The 18,368-nt window shown below is 52.2% G+C and overlaps 7 protein-coding genes across 7 annotated transcripts; 3 read left to right on the top strand and 4 right to left on the bottom strand.

The window, feature by feature from the left end:
• Positions 1 to 1,789: 1,789 nt before the first annotated feature.
• Positions 1,790 to 7,034, top strand: MRS44_005642 (uncharacterized protein; the record flags this gene model as incomplete). Its single annotated transcript, XM_065621472.1, has 4 exons — positions 1,790 to 5,355; positions 6,165 to 6,210; positions 6,424 to 6,603; positions 6,645 to 7,034. The coding sequence occupies 4 exons, from the start codon at positions 1,790 to 1,792 to the stop codon at positions 7,032 to 7,034; spliced, it is 4,182 nt and encodes a 1,393-aa protein (XP_065477544.1).
• Positions 7,035 to 7,242: 208 nt separating this feature from the next.
• MRS44_005641 (uncharacterized protein) lies at positions 7,243 to 9,492 on the bottom strand (the record flags this gene model as incomplete). The annotated part of the gene is made up of 1 exon (XM_065621471.1): positions 7,243 to 9,492. The coding sequence occupies one exon, from the start codon at positions 9,490 to 9,492 to the stop codon at positions 7,243 to 7,245; it is 2,250 nt and encodes a 749-aa protein (XP_065477543.1).
• Positions 9,493 to 9,930: 438 nt separating this feature from the next.
• MRS44_005640 (uncharacterized protein) lies at positions 9,931 to 11,090 on the top strand (the record flags this gene model as incomplete). Its single annotated transcript, XM_065621470.1, has 5 exons — positions 9,931 to 9,964; positions 10,021 to 10,044; positions 10,088 to 10,358; positions 10,417 to 10,498; positions 10,563 to 11,090. The coding sequence occupies 5 exons, from the start codon at positions 9,931 to 9,933 to the stop codon at positions 11,088 to 11,090; spliced, it is 939 nt and encodes a 312-aa protein (XP_065477542.1).
• Positions 11,091 to 11,141: 51 nt separating this feature from the next.
• Positions 11,142 to 13,001, bottom strand: MRS44_005639 (uncharacterized protein; the record flags this gene model as incomplete). The annotated part of the gene is made up of 1 exon (XM_065621469.1): positions 11,142 to 13,001. The coding sequence occupies one exon, from the start codon at positions 12,999 to 13,001 to the stop codon at positions 11,142 to 11,144; it is 1,860 nt and encodes a 619-aa protein (XP_065477541.1).
• A 26-nt stretch (positions 13,002 to 13,027) lies between these two features.
• On the bottom strand, positions 13,028 to 13,864 carry MRS44_005638 (uncharacterized protein; the record flags this gene model as incomplete). Its single annotated transcript, XM_065621468.1, has 1 exon — positions 13,028 to 13,864. The coding sequence occupies one exon, from the start codon at positions 13,862 to 13,864 to the stop codon at positions 13,028 to 13,030; it is 837 nt and encodes a 278-aa protein (XP_065477540.1).
• A 681-nt stretch (positions 13,865 to 14,545) lies between these two features.
• On the top strand, positions 14,546 to 16,287 carry MRS44_005637 (uncharacterized protein; the record flags this gene model as incomplete). The annotated part of the gene is made up of 2 exons (XM_046272508.2): positions 14,546 to 14,622; positions 14,676 to 16,287. The coding sequence occupies 2 exons, from the start codon at positions 14,546 to 14,548 to the stop codon at positions 16,285 to 16,287; spliced, it is 1,689 nt and encodes a 562-aa protein (XP_046140807.2).
• Positions 16,288 to 17,157: 870 nt separating this feature from the next.
• On the bottom strand, positions 17,158 to 17,806 carry MRS44_005636 (uncharacterized protein; the record flags this gene model as incomplete). Its single annotated transcript, XM_065621467.1, has 2 exons — positions 17,158 to 17,423; positions 17,506 to 17,806. The coding sequence occupies 2 exons, from the start codon at positions 17,804 to 17,806 to the stop codon at positions 17,158 to 17,160; spliced, it is 567 nt and encodes a 188-aa protein (XP_065477539.1).
• Between the last annotated feature and the right edge of the window lie 562 nt (positions 17,807 to 18,368).

Genomic DNA, 18,368 nt, shown 5'->3' with positions numbered 1-18,368 from the left:
GTGCTTGCATCAAGGATGTTCCTTTCACTTTATTCACTGTGAAGTCAACGTGCATCTTGTTAACTCTTCATCCAACGTTGGACAGTGACTCCAATGTAGTGAGGACAACGCTTCATGTAATTGAGCGGGAATAGCTTCTTGCACAATCGACAATTGAACCTGAGTGTCGGCTCTATCACTCAACCTTTCAAGCTTCCATCAACCCTCATGGCTCGTCTTGCCACCCACGCACTTATTTAAGCTTCGTGTTCTCACTCAGCGCATCCTTTAGAACCCACGTATATTGCCTTCTTCTTGTCGACCAATCTCGAGTGTAAAGATAAGACCACTATGGCGTAATAGTGCTTTACCAAAGACAAGCTCCTCGCTAATCATTTTGGAACAAATCCTCCGAGCCGTGTTACCCACTTGGCACGTGGTTGAAGCAATTGTGAGCCGTCCCAAGCTCCCTTACTCACAGTCCCACGACAACAGCAAGGCACTTACTCCAAACTTGAATCATGGACAAGAAAAAGCACCCAAGCCCAGAGAATCTCTAGCTTCCCCACACACCATCGGCGTGATATCCTGATATCGCTAAGATTGAGGGCAGTCCCGCTTTAGTGACTGGTGTCGTCTCATCTCATCTCAGCAACATGTCATCCAGACAACTACGCTAGACCAAAGACTACTGACAACAAACTTAATCTCAACGTTAGAGAGGAACCGACTGGGAGCTAGCGACCCCGAAGAGGACGCGCACCTCTCGCATCACATCCTCATCGCCTAGACAGTGGCCAGGAACGCCTGCTCTTGGCTTGGCTCAGCTCCGATAGGCTCATTCGACGCCCCGAGATGGCATCTGCCTTTCCGTTCATCCCCATGATCGTATATCCGTTCTGTGTCCATATCGCTGCCCTCCCTGTCATTTGCAACATCATCTTGATCTTCAGGCGTCCGCTATCCGAGACTGCTCGGCAACGTCTCGTGCTGGGAGAGCAACATCTAGCCCCCTTGCAGCCCTCTGGTCTATCGGCCATTACCTTGACAAAGCCGGGCTGGACCCTTGAAGGGCCCTCCCATCTTATGTGTAATGCCAATGCGGTATCAGAAGAATCTCCGACCATCGCGGCCACGCTTCAAGCGGGGAAACCTGTGCCTGGATTAACAGTTATCGAAACTTAAAGGTTGACTGGCATGCAAGCTCCATATTCCCCTCGCCCACACGCGACCGATTCTCAGGGACTATCGAATCATCGTCATCGAGCTGTTGCATTAAGGTTTTCGAGGCGTCCCGATGATGGCGTGGATCAAGCTACAGCTCCTCGGGTGCCTGCGCCAGTAGCGCTCGGCAAGCACCCTTTAAGGTTTCTTTGAAGCTATCCAGACCGTCGAATTAGGTCTAGGTAGGTCTGGCCCACTGACTCGTTGGCATGCTTGGGGTTGACTGGAATGCTGGGCTCTGGAATGAAGGGAGCCTCCGACAAGATGTTGCTCCGCCTCGTGGCCTAGAGTTCCCATGTGGTTTTACGTTCCGAAACTGAGGCTTAAGGGTCCCTCCACGAGGGTCCGATCTGGACGCGTCTCCTCGATATCGGCCGCCACCGGTTACCAGTAGGTCAGATGTTGTGATAGCCCCAAACCCTCTCCTCCCAAGATGGTATATCTGGGATGATCCCAACCCGTTCGGCTGGGCTGATGTCTCTCCTGTAACCGTTAGAGTTTCTTGCTTCACAACGGGTGTCCTGTCGAACAAGGACCTGCGAACCATCATTCCCTGTTCTACTTCAACCGCCACACCCTCGACAACATGGCCAACTGCAACACAAAGACCCTCTTGGGTCTCCTGGCCATCGCTACCTTGGCCGATGCCTACTGGCGCATGTCGTGCAGTATCATCCAGACTGGGCGAGTTGATCCCATCATTGCTCCTGGACGTGTCGCTGCGCATCTTCACAAGGTCTCGGGTGCTAGCAACTTTGGCGTCTCGGCCACCTACGACGACCTACAGGCTTCGCGATGCAGCTCCTGCGAGGTTCAAGACGACAAGTCGGCGTACTGGACACCACAGCTCTTCTATCAACATTCGAATGGCAGCTTTGAGCTGGTTCCCAATGGCGGCACTGTTGTGTACTATCTCGGCCGCGGCGAGAACAGGTCCAATATTGAGCCATTCCCTCCTGGATTCAAGATGCTTTCTGGAGATAGCACCGCTCGATCGGCGGATACGAAGACGATGACATACAGCAAGACTGGATACAAGGGTCGACCAGTGGCAGAGCGTATCAGCTTCGCTTGCCTTGACAGCTCTGGCCCTTCCAAGGAGCGCAACTTTATGTGGAGGACAGACTGCGATAACGGCATGCGAGCGCAGGTACACTTTCAGACTTGCTGGAACGGAGGTGACTATCAACCTGACCAGAGCCACGTCGCATACTTGTCACAGATTGACAATGGCATCTGCCCGCCATCACACCCTCGCATGCTCCCTCATCTGTTCCTCGAGGTCATTTACGGAGTCAACAACATCGACAAGAGCAAGGGTGGCAAGTTTGTCTTTGCCCAGGGCGACACGACTGGATACGGGTTTCACGGCGACTTTCTCAACGGTTGGGACATGTCGGTTCTCAAGGGCGCCATCAAGTCTTGCATCAACAACGACGCCATTGGGGGAGCCATCTCCAAGTGTCCAATCTTGGCTTCGTCGCAGACCCCTTTCTTCAGCGATAACTGCCCTGAGATGCCCCCAATCGTCAACGAGACTGTTCGTGGGATGCTTGATCAGCTTCCCGGCTGCAATCAGGTGACGAGCGGTCCTGCCAAAGCCCCCCAAGGCATCTGCGCTACTCAGCCACCCTTCAATGACCTTGGTGATATGGGCATTGGCAAATGGTCCAACCCTTCGCCAGGCGACAAGGTTGGATCTTGGGCATACCTTGGCTGCGCGGCAGAGGGGGTGAACGCCCGAGCGCTGAACAAGTACGCCGTCACCTCGGACATTATGACCATCGAGTACTGCACTGCTGCATGCAAGGAGCAAGGATATCCTCTTGCGGGTATGGAGAATGGCCGCGAGTGCTACTGCGCAAGCGCGCTGACGAATGGTGCTTCATACGTGAAGGCGTCCATTTGCGCAGCAGCACCCAAGATGATTTGCAGTGGCAACATGACGCAGTATTGCGGAGGACCGAACCTGCTCACTGTCTGGAACGACACCTCTTATACACCTCCTGTTCAACTTGTTATCGGCTCGACCAAGATCGCCAACGGTACGGCTACGTATCAAGGATGTTATGCCGAAGCTACCAACGGTCGTGCCCTCTCGTCGGATCGCACCGCAGATACTGTTGGCATGACCAACGAGATGTGCGTTGCTTTCTGCCAAGCTGGCGGGTATCTCTATGCCGGAACTGAGTATTCCCAAGAGTGCTACTGCGGTAACACCATTGGCGGCGATAACATCCCTGATATCTCTCAGTGCTCCATGCAGTGCAAGGGAAACATCTTCAGTTACTGCGGAGCTGGTAACAAGTTGAGTGTCTGGAAGATCACCCAGCCCGAGAAGCCAGCTGGGCCTATCACCGCCTTCAATGGTGCCGCCGTCTACACGGGCTGCTATACCGATGGAGGTCCTGGTGGTCGAACACTCCCTGGTGCCGTCTTCACCGGCTCCTCCGTGTCGCTTGACACATGCTTCGCCTTTTGCAAGAAGCTCAACTTCCCTTTATTTGGCATGGAGTATGGGCGGGAATGCTACTGTGGCTACGCACCCAAGACACGGTCGTCGATTGCACCTGACGGTGACTGCAGAATGCCTTGCGCTGGCGATGCCTCTCAGAAGTGTGGTGCCGGCAATCGCATCTCCATCTGGAACAACACCCTCTACATGCCCATGGCCAGTCCTGAAAGTTTTAACATCCAGCCTCATTACCTCGGATGCTACACCGAAGGCAAGCAAGGCCTGGCGCTAGGCAAGGCCAAGACGTCGGACAGCAAGATGACGGTCGAGGTGTGTGAAAACTACTGCGCCAACAAGAACCTCGCCTTCATGGGATTACAGAACGGCCAGGATTGCTACTGCAGTAATGCTGGACCTTCAAGTGGCAGTGTTGAAGCGCCTGAGAAGGAGTGTAACGTGGTTTGCAAGGGCAACAAGGCTCAGAAGTGTGGTGCGGCAGAGAGGTTGAACGTTTACAAGGTCAATGCGATCAAGAACAGTGCCAAACCTGTTCAGGCCAAGGTCCAGGACTTTTCTCCCACGACCTTGCACAAAGCGACCACCACATCCAAGGCAGTCAATGTCAAGGGCAAAGCGACAACCTCTTCCAAGGTGGCCAACGTCAAGGCTAAGTCGACAACGTCCAAGGTTGTCAATGCCAAGGCCAAGCCTACCACTACCGTTCGCCCTGCTGTCAAAGGGAAGAAATTAACGTCCAAGGCTGTGGTCCAGAAAGCCAAACACACATCTACAGCTCGAGTTGTTGTGCAGGCAAAGAAGACCTCATCCTCAAAGGTCGTCAACGTCAAAGCCAAGCCGACTACCAGCCATCGGGTAGCGGTAAAGGCCAAGGCACAAACGACCTCAAAGCCCGTCCAGGTCATGGTGCAAGCGAAATCGATCGCTCGCCCTACTACAACCTCGAAGGTTGTCAAAGTGGCAGCCAAAAAGACAACTACCGCAAAGGTCCAGGTGAAGAAGACCACAACCTCCAAGGCGAAATCGACCTCGACTCTTGTTCGTGTGGCCAAAAAGACTCGCAGAGCTGCCGAGCCTGAAGTGACTGTCGCTCCTATCTTCAAGAGAAAGAAGGGGGAAGACTCTGATGGAGGAAAGAAGAACAATGGTGGTGGTGATGACAAGGACAAGAACAAGGGCAAAGGTAAGGGCAAAGGAAAGGATGACGATGATGCTGGCAAGAGGAAGACCTCAACCTTGATCAGTGTCACCTCATCCTCATCTGTCACCAAGACGGAGGACTCAAGGAAGGGAAGAGAGACCAAGCACTCCGATGACAGGAAAGAGAGCAAGGGCCGAGAAGACTCCAAGGGGAAGAAAACCTCAACGAAGTCTTCTTCATCCTCGGCTACCGCAACCGCCTCGGTGTCGAAGACTCAGGACCATAAGAAGGGAAGGCAGACCAAGGCACCCGAGAAGGGAGAAAAGGGAAAGAAAGGTGAGAAGGGCGAGAAAGGAGAGCAAAGGGAAAAGGGCCTAAGCTCTAAGGATTCGAAGAAGTCAAAGACCGCGACGACTCGCCCAACCCCAACTGGCTCGACCGCCGCAGCGCAGGCGACCAAGGACTCCAACAAGGGAAAGGGACATGGAGATTCAGACAAGTCGAGGAACAAGAAACCCTCGACAAAGTCCAGGTTCAGGTTGGTTACAAGGATCTCAGGGGAAAGGGGAAGATCAACCGGTTCAGGATCAACCGCTTCTTCAAATGACGATGCGATATAGAGGCAACGCTTCAGTCTCTGTAGATAGTTAGCTCTGACTCTTGAAAGAGTCTGTCATATAATGTAAATGATCTATTGTAATGTTAATGCACTTGAACTCGAGCGTGTCATGCTTCTATGTACTCCCATTCCTGGTCGAGTTTCGAAGGGCTGGAAAAGCAATTGGCTAGCACGGATGGTCTTGTTGATTCTATGGTATTGGAGCTGGACGCCGTCGGAAATGCCTGTAGCACGGGGGTGTAGAGTGATCATGTAGCCTTCGTCCTGCCCTCCAGGGTCGTCGAAAATTCTGCCAAATCGGATGGCAGGTTCTTGGATTGTTAGCCATGATGGCACTGTCTACGCCCAGCCCAAGATGTGAACTGGTTTGTCGCCCGCCGATTGGGTTCTTGAAAACATCGTTGCTGGTAGTGCGAAGCTCAGTCCTGGAAGGGGGCGGCGAGTTGGCGATAATGGGGATCAATACTCAACAGCAAAGAATTGAGCATACTCACAGCGAGATATCGGAAAGGAAAACGCCGCTTCCCTTATCGTAAGTGTCGGAGGTGCTCACCCAATGCACCAAATGGTTAGTTGGACTGAACGGTCATCGTAATTAGCGACGAGCGGTCGAAGTATGCGGGTTGTGATATAAAGTACTAGAGTAGATGTCTAGGCTAGGGCAGTAGAAACGACCTTTTGATTGTATGGATACAAATTTAAACTCGTGAAAGCCCCACGTATTGTAGTACGGGAGCCATGATATCTATCGACGGTTATTGTTTTGATGAGGAGGTACGGTTTTCTCCTGTCACCTTGTCTATAGTGCTAGTAGATGTTTCGTAGACATCTCGCATAGTTGCCTACTCCTGAACCTTCTTACCGGTGGACCCTTACCTCGAGGACGTGCCCCAGGACATGTCACGAACCCACGTCAAGTTCGCCGCACCAAAGGAACCCACCGAAGGCAGTTCTGAGATGGAAGAGAACTGACAACACTACATCCAGGCAGGCGAGTTGTGGGCTGAATGGGGACATACACTAGACGACGAGAACAGGGCGCTTTGCAAGGCGTACGCAGGAGACTTCTTCCCAATGAAGTCTATAAGTCTCCCAGGCAACCATAGAACGGCACGTCCTGGAAGGAACTACATCGCTGACTCATGGGCGATATGGACTCTGATGAAGGTGATCTACGGCAAGGATAAGATGCTCGGGAACAACCACAGGAGAACCGAGAAGAATCAAGCAGATTCACACCCACATGTGCGCACCTCAACTTTTTGCCAGTGTTTTGGAGGGAGAAGGATCTCGAGATCTCGACTCATCCCATTCTCAATGAGGATGACCTTGGACTAGTCACCGTAGAAGAGCTGAAAACTGGCACGACTACCCTCAAGGATCGGTTTCCCGCCCGCGTGGGGGAGGAGGAGGAGGAATCCCTTCTGTATTTCCTTGTGCTGTCTTCCCCCTGTTGTCGCACCTCGAACTCACCTTGGGTGGCGCCCGCGAGATGCCCCGAATCATGCGATGCTCTCGACTTCTCAGCTATCGTTTTCGGATCTTTCCCTAGACTGCTCAAACTCGTCGTCATCCTTCTCATCGAGATCCATATCTGACACCCGCTCACTGCCCTGTTTCTGTTCCCTTCTACTCTGCGCCATGACTTGCTTCAGCTGCTTCTCAAATTCCAATCCTTCCCTTGCGTGTCGTTGAACTCTGTTGCCTTTGGACGTTCTTCCAGTCGACCCAAAGCTATCAACTCTAAGTGGTGTAATTGGCCTCGACTTATTCGTTGGTAGCGCCGCCCTATGATCCCCATGGCTTTTATACTACCGCATCCGGCCCGGTCGCCGCGAGGTCACCGAGAAAGCTCACGTCTATGCCCTGTAAAGCCCAATCACTTGCCCCTGTGTGGAACTCGGGCATAAGAATATGCGCATCCTGCGAGTTCTTATTGAGGTTGAAGACAGTGGGATGACTGGTCCTCGCGGCGGCTCTCTGTGTCTCGGATCCTGCGTGCTCGTTTTGGCCCCCTGATGGCGGTGGAATCAGGGATGAAATGGAGGTGTCAATCCCGCTGCGGCGAATCTTGACGGTGCCAAGGTACGGGATGAAGATCCGTACCACATTGCCGCCCTCACTAAGCCCACCAAACTCCTCCTCAGTATCATGTGCCTTCGCAGGTGAAGAGTCCGCGCTGTACCATCCGCCGGCTGCAACATCCGCCTCAATAATAAGGAGATGCCGTAGGATCGTGGTCGCCTTCTTTATAAGAATATCATTACGGGCAGTGGCCATGCTCTCCATATTCTCAACCGCTCGCTCAATCATTCCCCGGTCAGCCTGTCGCTGGTGTGTTAGAAAGCATAGCACGCTGCTCTTGGTGGCAATCTCCTCGGCGAGAACCTGGCGGCGTGCCTCCATGTGAGCGAGGCACAGCGCTGATATTGCGATGAAAGTGCTGAATTCTAGACCATGGCAATAGGAGCTGAAGGGATAAATAACTCGGAAGGCGAGAAAGCGGCGAAGGAGCTCACGGCTTGCGTGGACGGCTGTCATCTTGCTGTAATCGTACTTGCTCTGAGCGGAGGAAGAAAGGAGGTAGGGGAAGTGAAGTTGGACAAGCAGCTGGTAGTGAATGAGCTGGTCCGCGATTCGGACTGTCGCTTGGAAGATGCGCATCTCTTCAATGTCCTGTTCCCCTGGATTGCATTTGTGACTAGTGGCCTCGCTGCCGGATAGCCACCACTGAGGCGGCATGATTTCTGACGACTCTTGCAGTAGTTGGTCAATTTCACGCGTCTCGGCCACCCCGTCTCTAGTATCGCCTTGGTTGCGTGCTAGGATGCGTCCTCCTGCTACCGCGTCAAGGCGCCGCATCCGCTCTATCGGGGTACATCGCTCTATCGACTCAGGGCTGACGAGGGCACTCTCAGGTGAACAGTGCGGCAGGCCCAGCATCAGAGAGATATAGCGGTCTATTTGCATAACTCGAAGCCACAAATGCCCAGAGTCAATCTGCTCACTTGTTTCTGGCTCTAGAGCCTCCAACGACATGTCCATGGCACTGCCGCGGTGAAGGCCCATTATCTGGGCCATAGCAACGGCTCGGCGAATTGCGAGCCATGCACGACGAAGATTTCCAGTACCCTCATGGTAAAGACATTCCAAAGTAATGCACTCGATACCTTCCAGGGAGGAGGCGAGCTCATCCCTGGTTGCCAGTAGGCTGATGGCGGTTTCTACCATTTGGGCCATAGTATTATAATACTTGGCAGAGGGTTGTATGCTCTGGATGTAGAGGCCAAGGAGGAGGATCTTCTTTGCAATGCGCACAGGGTGCGAGCCTGACGGTGGTAGCTGCAACATGTCTCGCGGCTGCGGTACCAGCGGCGTGCCTTGTGGGGAGCCTCCGCCAGACGCAGCGTTGGGAATATAGCCGATCTTGTGAAGGATTTCCAAAAAGGATATGCCGTCGCTAAGGGGCTCACTTAAGATTATCTCGAGCTTGTGCGGCTTCGGCCAAGTCGCAGCGAGAGCACGGGATATTTCATCGACTTTGCCTGTCACTGCCACGTCTCTGGCGGGCAAGGTGGGCGAGGTCCAGTCGGGGATCTCTGAAGATGCGGTACTCGTTTGGGGCAAAGTGTCGACGGAGACAGTCTTGTCCCGAAGGGTGACGCGGGAGGGACTGCCAGGGTCACTGCTGTTGCGACCATTGGCCCCGGAACTCTTGACCAGCTGCTCAACGGAGGCTTCCAAGCGGCCTAGTCTGTCTCCGTACGCCGGCGATCCGTCGTTGTTGGTGGAACAGAAAGCAGCAGGTTCGTCCGGGAACTCCTGGCTGACGCACGCCGTCCGACGACGCTTGCATCCTGTACAACGCATGTCGGCGGAGGCTGCAAATGTGCAGCGAATCTTCCGCCGCTTGCATTCCCAGCAACTCTTTGTGCCCTTACGGACGCGGATCCTCTTCCTCGGGGCTTGGGCTTCGGCGGCCGCTGGGTTAGGTATATCGGCCGCCGAAGGACTAAGGGACTCCCATCCGGGGGAAGAGGCGTGAGCGGCGTCCATCGTGACTGAGATACGTAATGAAGTCGAGGCTTTGAGAATGATGCTATGCAGAAGACTCGCCTCGGAGGTGATGGCCGGAGCGCAATGAACTGGGGACAAACTCGGCGGAAAAAGCATTGCCGTCTAGCATGGTTCGGCGGAAATAATGTGTTCATGGTTGCTGGTAGTTGAGACGGTGGAGTAGTTAACGATCCGTAACGCATTAATAATAAGTGCCCTATTAACGTTGACACATACTCTTCAGTCTAGCGGATGATTCGGCCGAAATCTCGGCGGAGTGTGCACACCCCGTGTGCCCGTCAATCCAACAACGAGGACGTCAAGGTCTTATAAGTATCGTAGGAAGAACATCAATATTGACCTTGAAAGATTAAATCTACAGCAATTCTACTTACAGTTATAACAAAATACGAAAATTCTTCTTTACCTAAAGAGACAATGGTCAAGATTGCTATCGCAGGCGGTTCTGGAAGTATGATCCTCCTGGCAGTACCTTGCTGAAATATTAAGTACTGATATTAGAATTAGACCTCGGCCAGGAGGTTATCGATGGTCTTGCTGCGACTGGGAAGCATGAGATTCTGCTGTTGTCTAGAAAGGCATGGCTCTGAGCAACACCAACCCGCTGAGTCAACCCTGCTGACCATTAGCAAGGATATTCCTTCTGACACGTCCCCAAAGGGCGTGAAATGGATCAAGGCAGATTACCAAGATCCAGCGCAACTGAAAGGTGTGCTGCAGGGCGTTGATACCGTCCTCTCATTCATCGTCGCACACTTGGACGCGGGTGGAGTGGCACAGAAGAATCTCATTGATGCATGCGTTGCAGCTGGGGTTAGGAGATTCGCCCCTAGCGAATGGTTCTCGTGAGCTAGCCTGACACGGCAAGCCCATGACAGCTTCTGACTGCCTATCTGTGTACAGGTCGAGTTTTGAGAATTTCCCATGGTATGAAAGCAAGGGCATAGTCCGCGAGTATCTCGAGACACTTAACAAGTACGAAAAAGTAAGCTTTAGCGATGCATTAAAATATGTTTTATATAGAGCTTAGACTGATTATATGGCTCTAGGTCCTTGAATACTCGCTTTTCCACCCAGGACTCTTCCTAGACGAGCTAGTCTACCCTCACAGATCCTCCAAATATGTCATTCCACTCGAGTTCACCATTAGCTTCGAGAAGCGACGGGCACTCATACTGGAGGGTAGTGAAGACGCCCGAATCTCCCTCACTACGGTCCACGATATCGTTCAGGTTGTCACCAGAGCTGTCGACTACGAGGGTGTCTGGCCAGTCGTAGGAGGTATCCGAGGCAACAGCATCACGATTGGCCAGCTCATCGCTCTCGGAGAAAAGATCCGCGGTCCCTTCAAGGTTGAGAAGCTCTTGGCCCAAGATCTCAAGGCTGGAGTGGTCAAGAGTGATTGGAAGCTCAAGATCGAGCACCCTGCTATCGGAGCGGAACAGGCCGAGGCCTGGGGGAAATGGTCTCCCGCTGCATGCTTTTGGCCCTTCAGGCGGGAGAGGTTGACTGCTCTGATGAGTGGAACCAGTTGCTGCCTGGCTATGAGTTTACTCAGGTGGAGGACTTTTTGGTGAAGTGGTGGGATGGTAAGCCATAGGGAAATTGGCCTCTATATCTTCTCTTCGCTATGCTTCTAGGAGATCCCGCACCATCTCAGGGTCGAGTTTCTTCTTCAGGTACTTCTGAATCAGCTTCCACCGAACAATTACATCTTCCTTCTCTGCATCAGAGCTCTTCATCCACTCGTCGTATCCCTGAGCCGTCCTGGACGCAATGATGTAGCTCTGCACATTGCTGCCAAACAACTTCTGCACTTCTTTGTGCACCCCTTTCATCACATAACCAGGGATACCAAAGACACCTGCACATGGCTTGGCTATGAAACCTCCAACCCCTCTACCTATGCCTTTGAAAAAACCGCTGACGCCCTCTTTCTGGGCGCCTCTCCAGGGTTGAGTGAATAGACCGGTGACACCATCATACCAGCCGAGGCCAAACTCTCTCCCTGCTGCTCTGGCACCTGATTTGAAGTCGCTGACTTGTTCCTGAGGGCGTACTGTATCGTCTCCCAGAAGTTTGGGGACATTGTGAAGTCCTTTGGTGAAACTCACTGATATGTCCATGGGTCCTTGCACGATTGCCTTTACGATACGCCCGAGGCCTTTGCTTGTATGCGCGCCAGTCTGGCGCAGCATGTCATGGTCCTTGCCATCCGACATGGAGCTTGATCCAATGTTAGAAGTGGAAGATGACGATCGGGGAGTGTTTCGAACATGGGCAAGAGACTCCTCCCTGTTCATGGTCGTTTGTGTGGTCTGCCTTCGACTGGGCCCAGACGACATGTTCAAGGCCTTCAGCGTCTCTGAAGGAAAATCGACTAGCCCCATCAACATGCTGCCGACCGAGCCAGCAAATGCCATGGTACCTCCGGATATTGGCTCTAAAGGGCCCTCATCGGTATAATGTTCCTGTGGTCTGAAGAGCTTCAAGTCACGGAAATCCAAAAGATTTGCATTCGCCAGAGTACAGGCCGCAAAAGCGCTCAGCCTGATCTGAGTGCGTTTGACGCGCCATGCAGCTGGTCGAGATGGTGCGAGGGTGCAACGGAGACGGTCAACCTCGAGATATTGATGGAATGACTGAGCTCCCATGTCGGTGCCTCGTTCTGCTGCCATCTTGTTTGCAAGTTCTCTGGCGCGTTCTAGGCTGGAGGGCTTCAAGCAAAAGTTGATGGCGTCGGCTAGTTTATCCGCTGTGAGTTGCCTGTGAGGGATTGGGTCGGGGCCGGCGCCTGCTCGTGCGACCATGGCGCCCCAAAAAGGTTGGTCTCCAAAGAAGGGGATGACTAGAGTTGGTCGACCTGCGGTTATGCCCGCCGCTGTGGTTCCTGCGCCGCCGTGGTGAACGACGCATGAGACTTGCTTGAAGAGCCAATCATGGGGCACGTTCCCTAGCATGAAGACGTTGTCGGGGATACGAAGCTCGTCAGCGCCCATGCCTCCCCAGCCTTTTGAAAGCAGGACACGCTGACCAGTCTTTCTGACGGCTTCGAAGATCAGCTCCGTCATGGCGTTAGGATCATCGAGAACGATGCTCCCGAATCCAATGTAGACGGGGGGCGGACCGGAATCGAGGAATGCCTGGAGGTCAGGGGTAGGAGTGTAGTTGGAGGCCAAGTTGAGAAGGTAGAAGCCGGATACTGATATTTGAGAGCCCCAGTCTTTCGGTTTGGGTATCAGGGCCGGAGACCAGCAGTAGGTGTGAGGAATTTTGAGACGCTGGAGCATCCCGGGGCCCCAGATCATACTAACGGGATCCAAGCCGAGACACCTCGCGCGAAACCTGTTGATGATGTCGCCTAAGGCTTGCCACGAGAGGAGTTCGATCATTGAATAACTTATGTAATTTGTGAGTTGAGGGTCGGCGTTTGAGGACTGGATGTTGGCGAGTGGATGGGGGAAGGCCTGAGTGGGAGAGTATGGCATGGTGAACATGATGTGGAGAGGAATACCTAGCTTCTCTGCGCAATGGATATGAGCGAAGCTTGGGGGTTGGCGATTATGCAATCGGCCACAAAGGGTCTTGCTGCAGGGCCATTCCCAGAGGGCTCAGAAATGTCATCCAGATTCATCCCATCTCCAGCTTGGTAACATGATCGCCAGCAGCCTTGAATGTACTCGGCAACGTCCCTTCTTCGCTCCCCAATCTCTCCACCTATTAGACTGCGAAAGCCCGGCATCAAGCCAGGATTCTTGACCATGAAGGCCATCAGTCGGGAGGGGTCGCCCCCTATGCTGAAGAATTCCAGACCATTCCCCTGCACAAAGTCCTTGAAGGTGGGATGAGTCGCCAGACGTACTCGATGGCCGTAAGTGTCTTTTAGAACCTTTCCCAATGCAACGAAAGGTTGCACGTCTCCGCGTGAGCCCACGACTTGGATGACGACGTTCAGGGGTGGAGGCGGAGGAACTCCCTCTTCACCTCCTAAGGATGGAGGGATATACGGGGGAGGGGGTGGACGATCATCTTCAGCAATCTCCTGACGGAGGGCGGGAGTAAAGATTTGGGACAGACGCCTGTTGAGATGATTGATGCGGATGTTGACACGGCCGTCGTCGGTGACACAGGCACTGGTGCCCGGGGCGTCTTTTTCGTTGTGGATCTCGCCATAGGTGTCACCGTAAGCTGGAGGAGGGATGTCGTCTTCAGGATTGACAAGATCAATGTCTTGCAGAAGAGCCTCCTCTCCTGTGGGAACTGCGAGATTGGCAGCGGCGGCTTGTGCTTGTTGAAGAATGGATTGTTGCACCACCGTCTCCGGTTGTTTTGGTGGATTTTGGGTGGCCATGGTGTGAACGAGAAAGTGTACAATGAGTTGAAGTGCTTCAGTCAGTACAGCCTCAGGGTAGTGTATGATATATCCATATGAGAGACCGACTGAGCTGAGTGAGGTGACGCGGCAAGGAGAGAGTTAATCAGAGAGATTCTGTGATGAACTCGTACATCCTTGGCATTTTCAAACGCTTTTTATGTCGCCATGAGGCTGAGCAGAATAAAGATGCATCTGATGGCGTACCAAAACCCTTCTTCAAGGCACTAACTTGAAGACCGAGAATGAAGACATTGGCGTTGTTTCCACTCTGCTCGGTCTTTGCTCCAGTGTCAGACTTTAGCGCAAGCTGATATAATGCTATTGGCTAGATCCTCGAGCTGCCCCATTCTTTTGCTCGGTCTTTGACTTTACGCCAAGACAATTTTGGCGATCTTAGCCCCTGACACCAGATCCTTCGGAAACGAGGAAGTACTCTATACTTTAATCTGGTTGTTGCCCTTTACTCCACATGTGTACTAGTACATTTGTCGCCGAAGTCTTCCCAAGCACGTTCCACGCGGCATGGGCCGCCTTAACTGACGCATATAAAACGGTTATTGTGCCGTGTCTTGCTTATTATTCTCGTATCATCCACGCTCGGTCTTTGGCTTTCTCGGTCTTTATTTTCAACTCACGACCAACCATCCAAAGACCACAATGTCACCAGAAACGGACAAGGCAAAGCGGACCAGGACCAATGTCAGGCAATCCAAGTTCGGCTGCTTCACTTGCAAGTATGATCACCCTGAGTTAATATTCACGTGCACGACTGACCTGGCACGACCAGAGCTCGACGAGTAAAATGTGATGAAGCTAAGCCATCTTGCCGACGATGCTTGGCTGCAAAGCGGCATTGTCAAGGCTATCCACGTGGAGCACCTAGCGAGTCGTCATCACCCTCCACCGCAACGTCTTCACCATTGTCATCATCACCGCCCTCGACACTTTCGTCGGCCTCTTCATCATCTCCAATCTTCTTAATACCCGACCTCCTCTCTCCTTCCAGCCCCTTGGCCAAGCTTGCCTGCACCGTACTCGTACAAAGCCCCCGCAGGGCAAAGAATACGCTCGAGCTGGAGTTCTGGTCCCGCATCGTCCCCCAGCTGACCCACTCCGTCCCATCTGTCCAGGCCGCCGTCGAAGCCTTTGGTGCCTGTTATAAAGAGTATGTCCTAAAAAGTGACTCTACTACTACAGGCCTCGAGACAACAAAACGATACATCAAAGCTTTGAAATTGGCGCAGCTCGATCTTTCTACTATGCAACATGGACCCTTGCCCTGCATGATCGCTTGTCTTCTCCTAGCAAGTATCGAGGCTATACAGCAGCGGCTCTATAGTGGACACGTGCATCTTAACGGTGCGTTAGCTCTGATGGCGTCCCATTCCAGCGAAGAAGCAACGCCCATGATCGATATGGAGTATGTCTCCTTGTTCCGAAAGCTCGATCTGCATATTGCCACCTACGCTGTGGGAATCGCGCCACATCTACCCCCTCAGCCTCCAATCACAGCAGACGAGTTATTGTCAGGTCCGCCTGATAAATCTCTCTCCAGAGTATTGCACTCCTGCTACCACTTCATTTCCGCAGGGTATGCGTATAAATACACCAGCCGACGAATAATCCCTCCAGAGCTGCTCATTGAACAGGGCCGCCAGCTCAGCAACATGAGGCAATGGCTTGAATACAACCAAGTTCCGTCGTCAAATACTTGCGATCAGGATGAATCACTGCTCGTCCTTCGCACCCAATGCCTTGCCGCCTTGGTTTATGCCTCGTGTGTTCTTGATCCCCGGGAAACTGCCTACGATTGCTTTGGCCCAGAGTTTGAGGAGATAGTCACATCGGTTGAGGCTCTTCCTCCCAACATAAACCAGGACCAGACTTTACGGTACGGAGACTTAAGCACCTTGTTGTCATACACACCTGAAATGGGCATCATTCATCCACTATACTTTGTGGCACGAAAATACAGGCATAGGCGCTGGCGCCGCAGAGCCTTGCATCTATTGATAAAGAGCGGCAGGGAAGGACCATGGTGCGGCGAGATCGAAGGCGCCGCGGCGTCATCTGTGATCTGGGCAGAAGAGGGAATCGCCTATAACGCATCGCTGGACCTAGCAGGGCCTGAAGACACAGTCATGGATGATCCCATCAACATCCTCGAGAGAAACAGAGTCCACGTCAGTGGGCCAGTTGCGGTTGACGATAAAGAGGACGAATATGGGAATGTGGAATCGAATCAGATGTCACATAAAAGGCTTACAAAGGTGCACATCTTCAGATGCTGTGATATAGAGGCGATGCTGCGGGATGATGGACATCAACCTCGTTTTCACCCATGGAAAGGTTCAAACCATTGGGAGGAGTGGATGGATCCGCTTGAACCTGTTTCCTAGACTTCGTTCGTGGCTGTTAAGGATACTTTCGCTCAAGTGTTTATCTCATGATCTCATCTTTGACTGCATACCTCTCTCATGGGGAGCTTTCTGTGGGAGGCTGAAGAAGACGGCCAAGGGGGAAACGACCACGTCTCACTAGATTCGCTTTTTGAACTAAAGATATTGCCCAAGTAGTCATGTAAGGACTGTGGCTCTGATGTGGGAATGGCTCATGTCCATAAACAGCATTTACACTGTACATGTTTCATGACCTTGTCGGCCAAGCCTGGCGACTAGGTATGTGACGTGACGATGGCTACGGTGAGCACGTGGCCAAGATAGGTTGCCATTATTCTGAGAAAGACCATCGGCCAAGTCCTAGGGGTCATCTATCCTTTTCTTTTCTCTTTCCATTATCATGGCTGTTACAGTGTTTACCTTGAGGTGGAGAGGAAATCTTTCACGAGTAGACCTTTCCGGGGATGATAAAAATGAATATTAATCAATAACTATGATCCTCAAGCTCCCTGTGCCCCGAAATTCCCAGCTCCAGGCCCCCCAAGAAGTTTATAGGGGATATCTCCTTATATAATTTCAATTACATTTTGTTGCGCAATCTCTTGAGGATCACGCCAAATGAAACACATTCCCACGCGTTGAAATTTGCCTTCATGACTGGAAGAAGATCTTAGAAGCAGACCGAGGTAAAGCTTCAAGTTAACTTAGCCAATGATTAAATAATTGCTTAAGCTTTGATAGATACGTACAGCGCGACTTGGGGGACTTGAAAGATCGGGAAAGTGGGGGTTTCTCTCGCTGCTAAACCTAGATGTTGTAAGTAAAATAATTAAGCTGGGAATACATGCCACAAAGAGGCCCTTACTGGTGTTACCTTCGCTTCTGGATGTAATCCCGATTGCATTCCGCAATGAAAATAACGGTAACTTTATCCAAGCTGTCTGCATCCGGTGCAGCAAACCCGACCACCTCTGTTATATCGCTTTCAAGCAAAATCATCGAGTGCAGCTCTTTTGCTCGCCATTGCACTGTGTCTAATACAGCGGTCTCGTAGTCGTCTAGTTGAGTCTCGCCCTGTGGAAGACATTCAAGAACTTGGCAAGTTGCCGAATATCCTTCAAAATGCATCACATCTCCTGCTAGGGCCAGTTGAATGGGTGAGTTGTCCGCTTGCCGTGTGTACTCGAGCCAGAAATCTCTAAACCACCTCAGACATACGGCCGGCTTCAACTTCCCAGTCCTCTGCATCATCCTGGATGATACAAAGAGAATCCACCCAGAGATAGCGTAGCCCGATCTCGTGAGTTATCCGGATCGCGTCCTTGAAAACTTGTGGAAGTTCTTCGATCTCAATTCCATTTTGATGATCGGCGATTCTGGTTTGGGCGGTAGTTTTGTGTTGACTCGTTCCCCAGCAGTAACTCAGGGCACAGTAGTTTCCTCGAGTACCCTTCGAAATGACTGGAGTCACAACGCCTTCTGCGATGCGATCAATGTGAAGCAAGCGTGTCGGCAACATAGTTTCGCAGTTTTCATTTGCCACTTCCGCACCAGTCGCCTGGCATGACTCATGATGATCGCGGCATGTATTAAACCAAGACCTGATCAAATCAAAGTGTTTTTCGCCATAGTCTGCACCCAGCGGCGGGGTAGAAGAAAGGGGTAGGGAAATTGGATGAGAACCGATTATGGCTTGTGCTTCGGAATCACAATTCGCAGGGATCCAAACTTCGCCATTTTCTGACTAAATCGAGAGAGTGTAGCTAGGACCGAGTCCGGATGTGACATCCAAGGCAGCAATCACACGCTATTTGGACTGGAATCCGTTATTCGACTCGACAATAACCCTACCGGGCGGAAGTCTCTCTGTTAAGGATGGCTCGGACAGGACGATGGACCTACTTGATCTTAATAACCTGTCCAGAAGTCATTGGTCAGAATATCAAAGGAGAGCGTACTATCTCGTTGAGGATATCATTTCGTAAAGTTTGCAATCCGGAGAAATGGGCCACAAACTCCGCTCTTTTGCCGTTTCAGAGATCAGCGAGGTTGGCCTAAAAAGACCTCCTCCTTTGAGCATC

This window comes from Fusarium solani (genome assembly GCF_023522795.1).
Source record: "Fusarium solani strain SB1 chromosome Unknown bctg00000003_1, whole genome shotgun sequence".
Lineage (NCBI taxonomy): Eukaryota > Fungi > Ascomycota > Sordariomycetes > Hypocreales > Nectriaceae > Fusarium > Fusarium solani.
The sequence above is the reverse complement of the archived record's forward strand: the minus strand, read 5'-3'. Positions and strand labels throughout refer to the sequence as shown.